The following is a 19,327-nucleotide window of genomic DNA, read 5'->3' as shown; positions in this document are numbered from 1 at the left end:
TCTGAGAACCAACTCTTCCCTCTAGCATATTTTCATTGAGGAAGTTTATTTATTTATTTAGAGGTCTTTCTTTCCTTTTCCTGTTTTAGATTCATATTGTAATGTTAACATAGCCATCTCGTTTGTGTGTGTGCATGCATGCTTGCTCTTCTGATTATTTAAATTACAACCTTTTAATGTTTTAGTTATTTTTATTTTATCAGTTGATCAGAGAAGACTAACCTTAAACCGAAGGGAACAATTACATGCAGTTGTTGTTTACAGTCAGACACTCACAAAAAATCAAAGCTTGACATTGCAATTTGCTTTGAAGAAGATATTGTACACACACACACACGGTATTCCTAGAAATTTTAGTATCTCTCCTCTAACTCTGTCCCAATCAGCCTAGTCATGTTTTGTGCAACAACTTTTCTTGTAGGATGCATATATATATTTGGTTAAGAAACATTATAAATAAAGCCAATTTTTTAACCTAAATTGCAACCTACTTGCTCTTGTGATATGACCCAGTTCCAGGTCAAATATCATGCACTAATATCTTTATTTTATATGAGAATCATAATATTAACTTAAAATGAAGATTATTTTTACAAATCATGGTTGCATTCCTAAAAGTAGTACCTTATTGTTTTCAATATATCTCTTTTAGATATAGAAATACAAATCATATTAAGGGCAGTAACAACAAGTAAAAAGGAGGTCAAAGTAAGGAGAGAAAGAAAAAAATTACCTTGGTTATTTTGTTCTCGTGCCCGCCCCCGACATCACTGCAAAATTATGCATTTTTAAAAGACTGCAGGCATTCAAATGACTGTCACTCATGCAAATAATCACTTACTTACACTGTATGAGTTTGGTTTGGATAAAGCAAATTACCATTTGAAAATAACTTGAAAAACACTCTGGGCAAAAAGCTTGCTTTATGAATCTAAGTTTGGCCATGATATTTCTTAACCTTTTTCTCTCCATTTCCATTCAGCTAGTTTTTGCTAGAGTAACACAGAGTAAATTAATAAACTGCACTGAATTGCCATAGGTGCATTCAACATTTATTTAACAGAAGATCTTATTAGAAAAATAAATAGAGGCCACTCTCACTAAATACTGAAACTAAAATGCGTAACTTTATGCATGGATTGTTTGGTAGGAAGTGGATTGCTCTGTTAGTGTTTATTACAACCAGTAAATGGTTATAACACAATATTTTGTGTTCTTTTTTAAACTATATATTTTAACATCGTAATATATAAAATATAACAGAACGTACTCCACACTTAATTTTCAAATTGAATGAAAATTTAATGAATGCAATCTTGTGTAAAAAAACATGTTTAAGAAAGTGAATTTGTTTTATGAAACACAGTATTCAATATATTGTACAAGGCCTAATTCAAAAAATAAAATAAAAATCACACTGGCATGTATTCAGCCAGGCCAATCTGTATGTACTTTCTTTTTATATATTCCACATATATACATGTCAACTATTATCTAGTGTACAGTAGCTGCTGAAGCCCATACCGTTTTGTATAATCTTCAAAACTACATAAGCTAAATATGAGGCAAATTAACTTACCATACTTCCAACAAAGCCACCCCCAAACTAGCAACTGGTATATTAAAAAATGACTAATAGTAAGTCAGATCATTTGTCCAACTAACCAAATACTTGTTTATGTATTGCTACATTAAGATTTATGCCCTGTTATTCAAATAAATTGTCAGAGTAGTTTACAATAATGTTAGAACGCATACATAAAAGAAATAGCACATAAAATGGTTTTAAAAACAGCTAATATATAAAAGCAGTATAAAAATGATACATGAACCAGAATAAAACAAATCAGTCATCTTTTAAAGCCAATAATAATAATAATAATAAATAATATTGTTGCAGGTACCAGAGAAGACATGAAAACAGATGTCAGGGGAGAATGTTCACTGGCATATTGACAAAAGGTGCCTTCCCCAGGAATCACCCACTGTTTCAGAGGATCGGGTACATGGAAAAAAGCTTTTGATGATGACCTCAAAGTGCAGATAGGTGTGTGTGGAAGGTGTCACGTAATCCTTAAGTTTGTGTGGTTCTCCCTTTTACTAGTATTCTACAAAGGAATTGTTCAGTGTGATCAGATAATGTAAATTAAATAATTTGAAATTCCTAAGAATGCATCGTGTATCTCTTGCTTCTGTTGGAGTGATCTTTCAATCCCTTTTATACTTCGGGTCTGAAAAGTCTGTCTGTTACATCTCCGGTTCTCACCTTATCTTCTCCCAGTCCTACAAAGATGGAAGAAAGGGTTCTCTGGAATACTGGTACTTTTTTCACCTCTTTTGAGGGAGATGGGTGGTGATGTAATTTGAAATATGAATGAATGAATGAATGAATGAATGAATGAATGAATAAAAATAAATAAATTAAACAGGACATCAGACAGAAGAACTCCCGGGGCCTCCTCTAGAATAATCCTTAGCTATCGAAGATCTGGGAAAGCACCAATCTAACCAAGTCTATTGGGACTTGCTTCTTATGGCCAGCACTGATTGTATTCACACACACACACACACGCACACGCAAAACTGACAAAGCAGTAATACATACATACATACCCATCACACTACGCCTTTCTAGGAAATCAATGTTATATAAAGGACAAAAAGACCTCAAGGTTTAGTAAGTGAATAAATTAAACATACACAATAATAGGAACAAAAAGAAATATAGCCAAAATTCATTGACATAGACACCATTAACTATAACTTACCATATTTTGTAAACTGTGTTTGCTTCCATAAACTGCTCACCTCTCTCTTTCTGAGAATCCTAACAACTCCATTCAACTAACTGTCTAGTTAATTCCCTTCTTCTTCCTCCATTCACTCTTCCTTCATATATTCCTTCTATATTTATTCTCTATATATAACCAAACTATCTCATTGCATTGTTTTTTTACTGGTCAGCCACTTTTGTATTCAATCAACTTTCATTGTCACCCATTCATTCCTGGCCCTATCTATTCTGTCCCCACATATTTCTTAAGTAATCCATTTCAAATCCATTCAGTTTCCTTTTATTTTCCTCCTTGTATACCCCACTCTCACTTCCATATAACCAAATAAAAAGAAGCAGCTTTTATAAACAACCTATTTTGCTTCTTTTGACAAACATTCATTTTCACAACAGACCATTTAATACCCATTACTTTAATACCCATTTGAACATTTAAAAATTTCTTGATCCATTTTCCCATCTTTTGTAAATATTTTTTTCTACCAAACAAATTTATTTGTTCTATTTGTCTTTGATACATTATTTTTTTAAATCCATTCTCCTCACTGCATTATATAACCTATTTAACATCCACTGAAAAATATTCAAATTCTCAGCTAACAACATGACATCATTTGTGCTCAAAAATACATGTACATTCATGTATCCAATCAACACACCTCAATATCACTACAAGCTTTCCTTAAACATTTGGCTATGCATACATTAAACAAAGGAGGGTCATTACATATCCTTCTTTTACTCCCTCATCAAGGTAAACCATTCAGTAAGCATTCCATTTATACTTATGCATGCTTTACTTCCTCCATTTATCATTCATACAGTATTCAGCAAACAACATTCTTCACACAGACTTTCCATAAATTAATCCTATTCACTTACCATATACTTTCTCTAAATCAACAAACATATAAAAAACATGTCTTTTAATTTTTTTTTTCGCAGAGAAGTTGTAATTTTCTTCCAGCAGTCATTCTATTTTCATTCTAATTTATTTTATTTTCTTCCATCTCTATTATCGCTTACGAATATTTCTTTGAGTTACTATGATAATGGTAATGGGGAAATGAAGTGCAGCAATACATGACATCAATTAGAGAAAGTGGTAGAAAGGTACTAACCTGCTCACTTCTGGGAACTTTAGTGGAAAGTAAAGGACTTGGCATTTTGGCCTGATTAGCTTTTCCAGATGCTTGGGTCTGTGGTCAGGCATCAACTTCATAAATTTCCCAATTGATGTTAGAAATGACTCCATATTGTAGGTGGAGTTGAACACCACAATGTCTGCAACCAAACTAGTAAAAGAGAAATTGTTAACAATGAACTTAATTGGTTAGATGTAGAGCTGCTCTTTCAGTAGGCCTAGGGTAGGCAACTGAGGGGCCCTAGGTTTTGGCCCTTTCCCTAAGGATGAGCATATTACAGAGTCTGGTTTCCCACTGCTAATGGGACTGGGAAACCAGCAACTATAAACAAGGTTGCTTAGAGGTATGAGGCTTTTTCCTTCCTCCCAGTGATTCTGCTGTATGTCCAAGTGACGTGTGATCCCCAGCAACCAGAATTTGCTTTCACAACATATTAATTACCTGAAGGAGACTGCATATTACAGCTTCATCTTATGTTTCTTATGGTTAAAATGCAAACATTATACCATGAAAGCTTTCATTAATTCTTGCACGGAAGGATTAATGAAAGAGCACAAATGCCTTTCTCCCCTTCTGCTCCAGATTCTCTGGATCCAACCCAATTTTGTATAGTCCGTATCCTGTATGTTCAGAGTATCATATATAAATCTTGTCTACATTTCTTACAGAGATCACTGTATGAACTTGTGGCTTCAAAGGAGGGACAGGATTGCAATTTGAGGATTCCCAAATTTTACTTTCTTAACAAATGTATTATACTGTGAACTTACAGTAATCATAAATATCTCCAAGCTGGAGATACACTCATGGTCTATAGCTTGTAGATGAGTGCCAAAATAGAATTCTGAGTACTAAAATGTGATCAATAAAGGAAAAGAAAATTACATATGTATACTTAGCATCTCTTGATGGAAGAAAAGCAGATTCTGTATAATAAAGATTTCTCAAGAAATCTCCCATATTCTCATCAACAAAAATGAAATAATGGGCTTAACATTCAAACATCCATAGGGAAAATTACTGTGAATTCTGAATTATATTGGTTGTGCTATATAGTGCTATATTACCCAGATTTTGGGTATTACTGAATTTCCAATTCAGTTGTGAGGGCATTTCTTTTTAATCTAAGTTCATGCCCCTTGCCAAAATTGTGATGCCACAGCTAAGAAGGCTCTTTTATAGTCCTCCCTAGTTAGTGCTTCCACTGGTATATACATGGGACACCCTCTAAATGCTGAGGTCTGAAGTTTGGAACCTAACTAACACTTTGAATTAGGTCTGGATGTGTATTAGGAACCAGTGCATTTTCTTTAAAACCAGTGAAATGTGGTTCTCCACTTGTAGGGATTTTCTTCTTTCCCACTTCAAATGCCTTGAGATCCTGGTAGGTAAGCATTTGTATCTCTTCTTCATCTGTCAGCCATGAACTATGAAACCATAATTCCTTTCTGGTCTGGAATTCTTGTTCAGAAGCTTGTCTTCTTGGCAGCTTTAAAAACTTTGGAGGAGTGGGTAGACAGTCATTTCAACTGTAATAAATACACTTCCATCCAAATGAAATAATGACCATAATTTACATTTTGAAAAAATAGTATTGGGAGTGCACTGCATTAATTCCTACATCAGTCTTCTCCAAGCTGGCATGCTCCATGTGTTCTGGGCAAATCACCTAGCTAAGGCTGATAACAGTTACAAACAATACATTGGAGGGGACCAGGTTGCCATATGTTGAATTAAATGGAAGAAAAATCACTTGGAACATAGTACATTTATATTTTATCTTTATCCTCGATGTTCCATTACTACCTGAGGATAGTAGGCATGGCACAGCATGTTTTTTTGGATATGGTAAAGGCCTCTGCCATTCAGGCCATCCTTGGATTTAAGTTGCTGTGACTTTGTGGTTCTACTGGTCAAGAGAGGTCTATTATTGTGAGTCGCCCAGAGTCATTATGGAGTATGGTGGCACCTAAATCTAATATAAATAAATAAATAAATAAATAAATGGCTATTCTCTGAGGCATTTAAACATTGGGTGAGTTTTGAAATATGTAGGCTTTTAAAAATACATAATTAAGAAAGAAACGGGTGAAACAATGCTCCTTTTTGTGGATTATTGTTTACAGAAATCCTTAAAATATGGATGGAAAGGAGAGCTAATATCTCCTTTTGCCAATTAAGTCTTTATAGGATGAAGGGGCTGAGAACAGATGACAACCAGGTTTCATGGAAAGCACCAAAAATCCCTTCTTGATTGTTTTGTCTCAGAACAAGAAGATGCATTGCCTGTTAATAATATCCTCTGTCTCAGAAATTTTGGCTTCAGTCTAGGAACCCATGAATGTTTCAGAAGCCACTCTGCAGATAGCTTTCATAGCATGGAATGAATATAGACCATCATCACCTTTGTTCATGATTTCTGAAAAAGGGCTTCTTACCACTTGGCTGGATAAAGCGAACAATCAAGTAAGTCTGGGGTTTACAGAATGTTCTATGTAGATTAGAAGCTCAAGAACAAATAGTTTTCACATCTATGATAAGCTGTCAAAGCTGTTAGATAAAAGGAGAATCAAGTGTAAGTACAAGAATGGTCTTCTTTTGTGTATCCCATAACAGAGTCAGTAAGGATTTTGAGAACCTCTCACAGTGCAGATTTCCTCCTGGAGAGTAGATTTCTGGCATGATGTTTTTTTATCATTAGAATTATAAGCTTTGCCTACTAGACCTTGGCATAGTTTGTCTACTACGTTATGGGAGTTCTAATGTGTCTGTAGACTGATGTTACACATTTGAGTATTAATATAGCCAAATCATTAAAAAGGCTACATCATTTAAAAGCAATATGGAAAATGATAACACTGTTAAAAGTAGCAAAGAATAAAAAGTTTTAAAATGTCATGATATTTGTATTACATAGTCCTCACTTAGCAACTGCCCTGTTTAGCAACCATTCAAAGTTATGATGGTGCTGAAAAAGTAACTTTACAATTGGTCCTCACACTTACAACCACTGCAGCATCCCCGCGGCCACATAATTGAAATTCAGGCACTTCACAACAGGCAGGTTTTTATGACCATCATAAGAGGCCTGTGCTCACATGATTGCCATTTGTGTGCTTCACAGCCAGCTTCCGACATGCAGAGTCAACGGAGAAACCAGCAGTGAAAGTGCAAATCATGGTGATGTGATGTCTCACTTAATGACCTGCAGTGACTTGCTTAACAACTGCAAAGGAAGTGAGATTGACCATCTGTCATGGTCCCATTATGTCTCACTTAACAACCATATTGCTTAGCAACAGAGTTGCCGGTCCCAACTGTCCTTATGTGAGGATCTATACTTCCTGACATTGAGAGTGATTTTACATCAACTGCTATTTATTTTTAGGCACAAGTTTAAGGCAAAGTAAATTAATTGTATTTCAGAATACACTTATTGAAAACTGAAATATTTTGTAAAAAAACAGAATGGACACTACAAAAAAATTCAACTATATGGGATAATTGCTCATCTGTCAGTTGGGTTATAAGGCAAAGATGGAGATACTGTACATTTAGCTTTTAAATGCTCAATCTGCACTTATAATAACTTTCTTAATAAAAACATGTGAAATAGACAAAGAAAACAACTTTATTTAAATTCAAGCAAATTCAGCTTTCCAGTTTTACTTCAGGTTTCCAAAACTGCCTGATCACAAAGTTTTCCAGTGAAAATGTTATTAACTTCTTTCATTAACTTATATTCTTAGAAATATCTTTGTTTTAAGTAACAATATAAAGGGTCACAGCCTTTTAAATGTCTGGGTGTTTTACCATTGCACAATTTGCGAATACACAATGAAAGAAATGTAAGGATTTATCTGGTATGTTTACTACCCTCTCTCCCTAAATATACTGCTGCAGTATATTTTAATTTTGTTTACTCCTTTGAACACTCCTACTTTAATTTCAGTTGAATGCAATAAAAACTATTGCTTAGCCAGTGTTGATTAACTACCCCTTGGTTAAGTGCTTTCAAAGTGAAAGCATCTTGTTTATATTACAAAGAAGGTACATTCTAAAAATTAGTGCAATTTATTGGAGTACAACACAATTCTCACAATAGTATGTGAGGTATTCTTCTCCTTCTACAATCTGGCTGTGGAAAGTAAATTTCTGCCTGATACTTTGATACTGAATTCTGTACAATCCTCTCCGTCTCCCTAATCCCTTGAAAAGGGTTAGGGTTCTACAAATTTTGAATGAATGAAAGTGACTTAAAAGAATAATTAACCACAAGGGGGTACAAGATGTACCTACCATGAAAGAATCTGGTTATATCCATATTGGAAGTCCCTTTCCTGACATTTCTGGACAGGATATGTCAATTGGTTCTCATGGAAGTAAAGGATCTTTTTCAATTTGCCAAGGTCAGGCCGAAGGGCAATCAGTTCAGCCAGGTTAAGCACCGAGCTTGCAAAGAGGATCCTAAGAAACAAGGAAAGTAGTGTTTACTGTCTACAAGCCTGTTCAAAAGTGTCAACCTTCACCCTTTCCCTCCCACCCATCTCCCCACAAGAAAAACATAACCTCTGTAGGGACACATCAGTGGCTAAGCCTAAATGCCATGTAGCAGCATTCTAGGTTTTGATCTCTTAAAAAACAGCTAAGGACTCAAGCAGAACACCACTGAATCTCATTGGTTTTTCTCAGCTCAGTTACAGAGAGATGCAAAGTGAAAAAAAAATAATGAAAGTAAAGAGCTGGACGGATTTTATTGAAAAGCACAAGAAAAGCTATGTCTGAAGGACAAATGGGACAAAGATAAGGCTGACTGGGGAATACTTTGCTCACAGTTTCATTACACTTCACTTTTCTATGCAACCAACTACTAAAATTCAATATACAAGCCACTATGGCACATGTTCATGTTATGACATAAAACCTTTTGATTTATGCAGTAACTAGTGTGGTTTTTATTTTTTGTGTTGATTTCCTTTTCCCTTTTTTATTAAATATTCTGCACAGCCTCCCATCTATTATTATGAGATTATAAATAATAGGAAAGACGGTTCATAACCTTTTAAGAGATTTGCACAGCTGCAAATACAACTAGTAAGGTAAACCTGACTGGTTGTAATGGAGTTTAAAAGACAATTCAGACATGTAAACATGTTGTTTACTAATAGATGGGTAATGCTACTATCTCCCTGTATATTCAAGGAATGAATGTATTTTAATTTTGTTTCCTTTGAACAAAATTAGAGTGGAGTCTGAGCATAAACAGACGCACAGCTTTAAAAACACAGCAAAAACGACAGTCCCTAATCAGTTTTCCAATGAAAATTGGAACCCAAAAGACTCTTTCCCTGCTTAACTTTTTAAAAACTATAGTTTGTCCAGCCTTCTTTCCTTTCTCACAGATAGACACAAACTTAAATTATATTTAGCTTCTGGAGGAAGGGTTGGACCCTACTTTCTTGTCCAATCAGTTTTTCTCATTTAGAAGAGAGCTGGATGATGACTTTGTATGACGAAGAAATCTAACAATGAATTTCCATCACCTAATGAACTAAATCAGGGGCAGAAAAAGTGTCGCCCAACAACACCTCTTTTGCAGCTGGCTGACCTCCAAGTGAATGGGGTCAACATTTTGGGGGTTGTTTTGTGTGTGTGTGTGTGTGTGTGTGTTTGAGCTCTTGGGGCAAATTTACTTAACTTCCGCAAAAACTCCAGACAGCACTGCATCCTATGGAAACCAAAAACTCAGATGCAATTTTCACATTGGGGTAAACCCCACTGCCCCCAAAACACAAGAAATGGACTTAGGCATACTGATTCTAGTGACTTCAACTTGTTCTTTCAACCATTAGAAAAAAAGAGAAAAGGTTACAGTGTTTTCTCGATCAGTACAGAGAGCTTAGACTGAGAAATGAATCTGGATCACAATGCCCTCTGCTTATGAAGAAAAAAATGCAAACAAGGTGAGCTTTATCCTCCCACAGAGTCTACATGGGAGGTAAAGAGACAAGATGATGTTGAGAACATTGGATACATGGTAATTTCTGCTGCTGTTTAAACATCAGTTAAAATGAACAGCTTGTCTCAGCATGAAAATGTTACAATTTTAATAATTGTATACATGGATATACATACGCACTCAAGCACACATACACCTAAAACCAAGAGAAAGCCTAGTTAGACAATCTTTCACTAACATGACATACTGCAATCACTGCATAAGCTAGATTAATACTTATTACTATGCTACTAGAGAATTAAGCTGTTTTTAGACCACCAAAGAGCTTTAAATTGCAACTTTTGTCTTTGTAAGGGAAACCTATATTTAAATTGTCTGTTAAAGTTAAATTAAAACAGCTACATCATTAACATGTTATCTCACAAAATAAGAGCACAGTTAAACTGCTGTTAACATTATTCTTACCCAACCTGATCAATGCTGCAAAATGTTAATAATGCAGTGCAGTTCTTTACACTGTACCACGTTAGCAAAACACACACATACATTTATTAAGCGTTCATCTGTTCCAAATAATAAACCCCAAATGATGCCATTTTCTTTACAATGGTGTAGTCAGCCACAGTTTCTCAGTGCAACCAGAATTTGCCCATAATTGGAACAAATAGAGTGGTCCAAACTCATATGCAAATAGATGAACTGCTTCAGACTTTTGTATTCCTTACTCACATATGTCATATATTAGATACAGATAACCGATATATACATTCGTCTGTCTTTGGTCTGCAGAATGTCATGTTTAAAACAGATGGGTGTTTATGTGGAATTATTTCCCATTTTGCCAATAGACTGGTGAAGAATGATGAGATACCCAAACATGTATTTTGATTATTGCCCCTCTCCCTCTGGTTTTGTGGAGTAGCTTTGGTTGCATATTTACTGCAATGACTTGACTTTCTAGCATTAAAAATTTGCTAAAAAAAATTCATGTCCTTTATTCTGCCCACCAGAATGAATGAAAGCCAATAAACTGAGTTTCAATACAGACACAAGGTTATTATTAGTGGGTAGCTTTTCCTAGCTGAGTGGCACTAACCCTGATTTGGCAGGGCCTACTTTCCTCAAAAGATCACATTAGATGTCTGGGAGATCTCTCTACTCCATCCTTACTAATGGAGGCATAGCTTTTCACAGCTTAGGTAGTTATGTCAGTTCCAATCCTATATGGAGAGAAATACCCGACTACAGTTACGCAGTTATATGCCTTTTCTTGGTTTTGGCTGTGTTTAGCTCTTGCACTGTATATTATTATTATTGTTGTTGTTGTTGTTATTATTATTATTATTATTATTATTAAATGTTTACTGTAAAGTGTCAAAAGAAATATAAATAAATCAAGTCTCCTTCTCTCCTGAATAATGAAACAAGGTGTGATAAGTAGCGTAGCATGGCCTAAGAAGCCTAATATTATTTTGTTTCACCACACTCTTAAATTATTTCAGCTTTACTAATCTAGGTGCTCCCCAGCAATGGCCACAAAGACTGGAGGTTGAAATTCATACATCATGAGGGCACCAAGGTGGGGGAACTATTTTTTTTTTCTCATCGTATTACAAAATTTGCTGCTCCAAAAGTATAAGGTAGAAATGTACCATAACCAGTATGCTGTTCAAAGGCACTAGAAGAACTTAAAGCTATAACCTGCAGGCTTCATTGAGAACTGGGGAGCTCTGGTACTTTTACCAGCCCCTACTCAACAACCTTATCAGCATGGTCAGGCTGTGAGTAGTAGGGTGTCAAGAGCTTTCAATCCCTCTTACCAAGCCAAAGGGAAGAAATTTGTATTCTTAGGCTGGTTACTGGGTATATTATTAAAATGCAAGTCACAGGACATTTATTAACTACTTCATGCAGGATAGAGTGAGGAGGGAATACACATTGTCTATATCTATATCTTTATCTATATCTTTAGAAATGAACTATACATCCAAAGGAGTGGGATGTCTTCAAACATTAAATGCAAGTTAGAGAGAAATTATATAGGGAGCAGAGGTTGAAACTAGCGACCAATTTTTCCACTTACTACGTCTCAACAAATGTCTAAGTTGGGTGAGGGAGATGGAGGGGGGCTTCAAGTCAGTCTTGATTCCTGGCAACTACATAGACAAGTTTATGTATTTTTCTTGGCAACATTTTTCAAAACTGTTTTGCCATTGTTTTCTCCCAAGGTTTGAGAAAGAGTAACTAGCCCAAAGTCATCCAATTGGTTTTCTTATCAAATGTGGGACTAGAACTCAGTCTTTCGGTTTCTAGCTTGGTGCCTTAACCACTATAGACTCTTAAGTTCCATATAATCATTGCTTTTGTTCATTGTGGTATTTGTTTTGTATGTGTGTATGCGTGTGAGTTTGTGTATGCATGCATATATGTATGTGTATAGTGTGATATGTATATATCTAACAACTAGTATTATTTGTGTGTGATACATAAATGAAAACTTACCTTAATACTAAAGTATTAATTATATATTAATATTCAATCAATGTGTTTTTATACTGCATGAATGTATGTATGAATGTAAAAACCACAACAAAAAGCCTTTTCATTTATGACTCAACAATAAATGCCTTTAAAAATTCAAAGATATGCAGTAATAAATGCTAATATATTAAAATCCATAATAAATAAATAAATAAGGAGTAATTTATTCTTGACATGGTATGTACAAATGTCAAAAAGGTTTAGAAGATATAAACTAGTTTAGAAATTCCATTTTTATATGGAAAGTCATTTGAAATGTTTACAGAAATAATTAAGTCTTACCATTGTAATGTTCTTTATTTTTCAGAACAAGCCACAAGGGTTGTCATCCTTTTCATCTTAATTAGTCCATGTGTTTGTTATATTTGTTATGTACTTCCATAAACATTTACAAACATTAATTGTTATGAAAAATATTTTCCTCTCAATGTAATTACTATATGTACATAGTAATATATAACTAGTAAATATCTAGGACTGCAAATCATTCATTTATTTCAGAATGTGAACTGGGTTCTTTTCTATCCAAAAAGCAATTTAATACATATTTGATTATATGAAAATGCCTGAATGCTTATTTTGCCAATTTTCTTTACATAAGGAGCCAGAAAACATTCAGCCATTTTCCATGGACCGGTAATGTCTTGTCCTCTGAACCCAGGAGAATCAGGGGCTGCAACGACCAAAACAAATGTGCTATCCCAAAAACAAACTTGTGCTCCAAATAAGGCTTCTTCTTTTATTCTGATGCACACATACTTGTGCACGTATGTTTGGCCATTATTCAGGGAATCACATATGCACCCTGCCTTCCAATGCTATTGGGTAACACAAGAAGCCTGAGAAGAGTCACTCTACTTTCTCTCATCTTGCTTATTTTCTTCCCAGGGGCTGATGGATGAGCCATAGAGAGAGAGAGTTTCTCTCCTTGTCCCATTATTTCATATACTATTCCATAGGATTTCCATATACTAAGGGAAGCTGAATGCCAATATATGCTGGCCTGCTCCCACCTCTGGTATAAAAGGAAAGGCTAGGTGGGAAGCTGCCATTTGCATCCAGAGACACATTGTTGTAGCAGTTAAAGTGCTGGACTAGTAACCAGGAAACTGTGAGTCCTAGTCTTCCCTTACCCATGGAAGCTGGCTGGGTGACTCTCTCTCAGCCCAACCCACCTCACAGGTTTGTTGTTGTGAAGAAATGCATTATGGGAGTTGTGTTGTACAAAATCAAGGTGGGATGTAAATTGACAAAACAATCAAGTAACAGAGTTGCATCTGACTAACTGTGGGGTATACATACTTTTATTGTAGCAAAGAGCTCATCATACATACCAAGAGCACCACAATCAAGATGTTTGAGCACTGAAAGTAATACACCAATATAGTAAGTATATAGAGGAAATATTAAACAAAAAACAATTGTACTGATTAGTTGCTCTGAATTGCAGGCTCTAATGTTGGTCAAATATTATGAAGAAGTCTGCAGTCACCATGTGTGTCACTGTGAGCAGTCTATCCCCTCTCTAAAGCTGTCCTGGTGACCTTTATGAAGAGGTGGCCTCCATGAGTGCAGTGTGATTGACCGGAGCAAGGAACCTTCATATAAAGAGCTAAGCATGCAAAGACATTCACATGAGCTGCATCTTGATAATGTGGTGTTTAGGATCACACCCAAAGGCTTCCTGTAGTAAATGCTGTGCTGGACTTGGGGCAACTGATTCATTACAGATCTCCCTGGAATGAAGAGGCTGCTCATAATAATCCATAACTGAGCTGAGCATTTCTTTGCAACACTTGTATAAGGCTTCCCATATTCAGATAAAACTCCTATAGAATATGATACTTCATTTTGTTAAGTTGAACCACAGCCAATATCCTTCAGTCATTACAATTTCATTTTCCCCCACAAGTGGTGTCAACTTGATACTTTTTTGCATAAGTAGAAAAACCCAACCTCATGGAGCTGCTACATAAAATGCTTTCAAATTTCAATTCATCACCCAATTCTGTTTTCCTTCAAGACAGTTCACAAAACCTTCTAACACCTTTATCAAAAAAAAAAAAAAAAAGCCACCAAGATTTCTCTCAAGGCAAGTTTAGAATACTTCAGAACATTTGTCAATGGACAGTTTGAGGAGAAAGTCTGTTTGCTGACAGCTGTCTCCCGGATTAAGAACTACAATTCAGGGAAGGGCTTTGCTACTAATAGAAATAAAGATTTTCTCTCTCTCCCTCCCACCCCTCCTTTAACAGTCTTCAAAGACCCAATAAATCAAGTGTTCCTTTTATGCATGTGTCATTTGCATGTAGAGCAGAAACAACAAAAGACTGCCTGAATTCATGCAGCATGCTAAGTCACAAAATGGTTTGTATGGATCTGGTACAGTGTGCAATGTGAAAATAAACACTGTGATCTGCAAACCATGTTCACAGTGTAGTCTGTTGTGCAAACAAAACCAATTGTGGTTTATTCCAATAAACCATGGCTAGACAATCCCTAGATTAATAAGACACATGAATCCGTCTCCCACTTTTCCTTGATCATCTTTACTCTCGTCATGATTTAAACAGTGATCATAGTATATGTAAATGGAAGTATAGCAGAATATAAAGTTAACCCACAGTTTTCATATTTTCATCACATAGTAAAAGTTTAGTGAGGAAAGATCTCTGCCAGCCATTCCTATAGAAGCTGTGGTATTCTGCAAAGAACTGAAAACTGATAAACCTATTATCTTTCCACAGAGTAGTTCAGGCAGAGTAACTGCACTAAAAGAAATTCTGAGGTTGCATGAAAATAAGATTACAATATTCAATTCAACTGGTATAAAACTGATAAAATCATTATACTAATTAGGAGTACAGAGGAGCAACTCAGATCTGGTGCTAAATCTATAGTACAGGCCTGATACTGCTTTCCAAGAGCAAGTCCAAAGTGCTAATTGGATGAGTATTTTTATATTAAGCCACAGGATTATGAAGTATCGAAAGATTTGTGAGACAGACTTCTTAGGTTTGACAAAAAGTACTTTGAAAAGCTACTTTTATGTTTAGGCAACTTAAGTCAAGCTACCTGGAATTTATGAGCAGGGTGGCAACAATTTTCTCAACTCTTTGTAGCTTTTAGCCACAATAAATTATTGACAGATACACAGTCATTTATACCTGATGATTCCTCATTAGGTACTGTATTAACTCTCTTTATTTCCATTGCACAGGAGACACAAAATGAGTATAGTGATGTTACTGTTATTTCTATTGCTATTGCTGCTGCTGCTGCAAGAAAGCACAAATCGTCTCCCAGTGCAAATGCATTATCTCATCTATGGCGCACTGACACAAAAGCAGCATCTAGTGCACAGATTCAGGAACAGAATTTCCATGAATAAACATAATATATGCAGAATGAAAGACTGAAACTGCCCATTTATTGACCACAAGCCACACCGAGCAGAGTAAGCTTTATTTCCAACCAATGATTGCACTTTGTACAGGTACTTTCATCCATCATGAGATCAAGTCAGGTCTTTATCAAAGTAAGCTGAGCCATGCATAAATCCAAAAATATCTCCCTATTAGATGAGCTAAGTATGAACAGCAAGAAAAAACAGTTATGAAAAATCAGCTCAATTATGTGGGGGTATCTTCAATACAGCTGAATCAAGAAAACTATAGTATTACACCACCACATACAGAAAGCACAGGGAGTACAAAGTACAGTATATCAATGTAGGCAGAAATAAAAAATGGCACATATATAAAAAATGTCCAGCACCTTGCTTGTTGCAATTTCTCCCAAACATAGTGATGATAATACAACCCAGAAATACCCTCAGATCAAGCAAGCAATCTTAGCATGGTGAAAAAACAGGCTTCTAACTTTCAGGAAGTTGCCTGTTGAATCCTTAGCCCACCCACATTGGCCCATTCAGTATGTGATGAATGAGACTTTTAAATGCATATCAATGATTTTAAAAATAATTGATTTAATTTATTTCTGATGTGAGAATAAAAAAAACATGCAGATTATTTACTTATTCGTAATATCACTGAAGCTTCAATCTACACCCACTTAGCTAGAAATAAAGCTAACTGAACTGAACTGAACTGAGGACACTCCTGAGTAGAGTAGACTCATTTAGAGCTATACAGTACTTTATATCTGAATATACTTTGTGCCTGAGAAATAAGACAATCACATTGGGATGGATTTCCTGCTTACAGTATTTTATAAAAATGTTGCCCTGAACAAAATAAGTAAACAATATAATCACAGGTTGTTAGACTTCAGTCATTAGATGGAAAATTCCCAATCTGAACCTGTGAATATTTTCATAACACATGCAGTCCACTGACTGTCAACCTAATAAAGTTCAGAAATACTATGCCTATTGCAGTAGATGTATATATGAGGATATGTTTTACCATTATTCAAATTTGTTTCTGAAACACATTAGCTAGGGAAATGTTGGGTATCCTTTACTGTTCAGCAGATTGCTCATTTCAGATATTTATCCAAGCCACATTAGATACACTGAATCATTTTGAAAAAGTCTATAGAACTGAAAATATTTTTTAAAATACAGAATATTCTTGTATATAATATTAGAAAAATCAGACTTACCATTTTGCTTTTGAAACTTGAAGAAAAATGAAATAAATCAATGAGGAATGTTCAAACCCGATCCTTATCTCCAAATAGTGCATTCCAGAACTACCGGACTTAAATCTAATATCATTTTGCCGGCATTTTGGCTGGGAATCATAGGAGGTTCTCTACATCCGAAGGTTTGATTAGGAGACCACCATATTTAGGAGTAATAATCTACAATCAAATCAGAAGTCCTGTATTTTGTAATCAATAGTTTCTGCAACTTTTTATTCTCTTTGAAAACATGCTATTTCTTCTTAAAAGAAAATACGCTTCAGAGTATTTGAACTTTTTCATTGTAATAAACCAAATCCAAACTCGCATTCCGCTCTAAATGACTAATAATGACAAAACCAGTATACCCAACTGTACAGGAACAAGGTACATTTGACAGTGGGGAGGTGTGGGGGGATGTGAACAGGATTCTCTCAAAAAACCTCAGTCCTTGAAAATCTGAGACTGAGCAACTCTGTCACCATGAAGTATCCATATGGAAGACCAAGATGTGTCAAACTATCCAAAACGGTTTTGGATGGTGCAGAGAGAGAGAATAATAATTCAGTATCTTCAACACTTTCAACAGCAGGTAGTAGATATGCTACCTGCTTCTATTATGTGCCAGAATATAACATGTGAGAGGATATAAAGAGAATGCTTGTTTCTTCAAACTGTTGCTATGTGGATATATTGCTTGAGGAAGTTCTAAATCTGTAGGTGAATGATGCCTATCACAGGTTTATTGATATTAGGCAACATGGAGTTTGTTAACAGAAAAATGGTGAAAATGCATCATAGGCCAACAATATTGTAATAAATATATATCTAGCACTGTTTCAAATATGAACCTGTAGTGGGTGTCAATAAAATTGGTACTAGATAAAACACACACGCATGCGCACACACAGACACACATCCCTTGGGATATTCAAAGACACACTGTAGCTCTCTGAAAAACAATGGAAGCTTTTTCAGAGGTACTATTACAATTCTATCATAATTGTACTAATTCTTAAAGTAACAAGTGGCTAAAATAACATTATTATTTACTACAGTTTATGCTATATCTGTTAAGAATTATTTTTAATGTAAAAAATTATACTGCTTCCAATTCCTCTCTTCTACTTTATATATGCAACATACAATTTCCTGTCTGGTGAAATCAGCAGTTTAATAAAACACTTTAACAACCAATCAAAAAGCGAGAGGTTACCAAAACCAAAATGTATATTCTAAGCAAAATTGTAATCACAATTTTATTTCAACCAGCACATTCCTAGATTCATACATAATGTAATATATTTGATAACTTAGAGTTTATCAATGAACACTGTAAAAAGCTAAACATAAATATTTCTCCATTCAGTACTGTAATACAGAAGTTTGGAAAATCCTAACCAGGATTTGGTTAGTTGGACAAACATATCACTCCTGAGAAATTAAATTATAACACACCTAATCTGTATTCTGTACTGAATATCTTTCAATATGTTAATTTTGGAAAAAATGAAATCATCATAAACATCAGAACTGAAAAAGAAAGTAAGTTAGATTTCAGTTCAACTATATTTTTTATTAATATGGTACAATGGATTTTCCTTATGGATTTCAACTACTTCAAAAGATTGATCACAAAAAACCCTCAGATTTACTAGTTTCAGTAGGTTAGATTTGTATACATTGTCCACAACTTGGTAGCCACAGATTCCAGTACAAGTTTACCCTCATCAGACTTTTAGTTCCTTGAGGATTCACAAGCACAATAAATGGTTGACTACTTTCACATCTTTCAAAGAAGCATTTAAATCTATATCAGGACACAAATATCCAAATGCAAAATAATCTTTGCCCCATATGTGTTAAGTATGGTATACATTTAACATCATGTACCTCTCTCTTTCTTCCCTGAATAACTCACTTCAGGTGTTATTAATAAAATCACTATGTATTTTAAATAAGGATGCTATTCAATAACCTTTGAAGCTCACACATCAGCCTAATTTAGAGCAGCTTTAGCTCATCTGGTCTTTAAATTACTCTTTTCATGTGGTTGGCCCATAAGCCATACATACGGCCTCTCAGTCAGCCACTGTACGTCAACAGCATAAGGATGATTTGCATGATATGTATTGAGCCATTTAAGCTTCAACAATCTTCAAGAACCATGTACAAAAAAAAGCACTGCCAAGTAATGGAAAGATGTTAATAAACCAGGACAACTATTTTAAAGTCAGTCTT

At 35.1% G+C, this 19,327-nt stretch overlaps 1 protein-coding gene across 1 annotated transcript in view; it reads right to left on the bottom strand.

The window, feature by feature from the left end:
* Window positions 1–19,327, bottom strand: part of GTDC1 (glycosyltransferase like domain containing 1) — a 238,027-nt gene that overhangs the window by 124,303 nt on the left and 94,397 nt on the right. Inside the window, exons 3-4 of the mRNA XM_063318392.1 lie at window positions 8,239–8,406; window positions 3,916–4,089 (exon numbers count right to left, since the gene is read on the bottom strand). Coding sequence (XP_063174462.1) covers window positions 3,916–4,089; window positions 8,239–8,406 — 342 coding nt within the window. The remainder of the gene's footprint in view (window positions 1–3,915; window positions 4,090–8,238; window positions 8,407–19,327) is intronic.

This window comes from Candoia aspera, chromosome 1, assembly GCF_035149785.1.
Source record: "Candoia aspera isolate rCanAsp1 chromosome 1, rCanAsp1.hap2, whole genome shotgun sequence".
In the NCBI taxonomy this organism is placed as follows: Eukaryota; Metazoa; Chordata; class Lepidosauria; order Squamata; family Boidae; genus Candoia; species Candoia aspera.
Note: the sequence above shows the minus strand (reverse complement) of the source record. Positions and strands in the feature narration are given on the sequence as shown.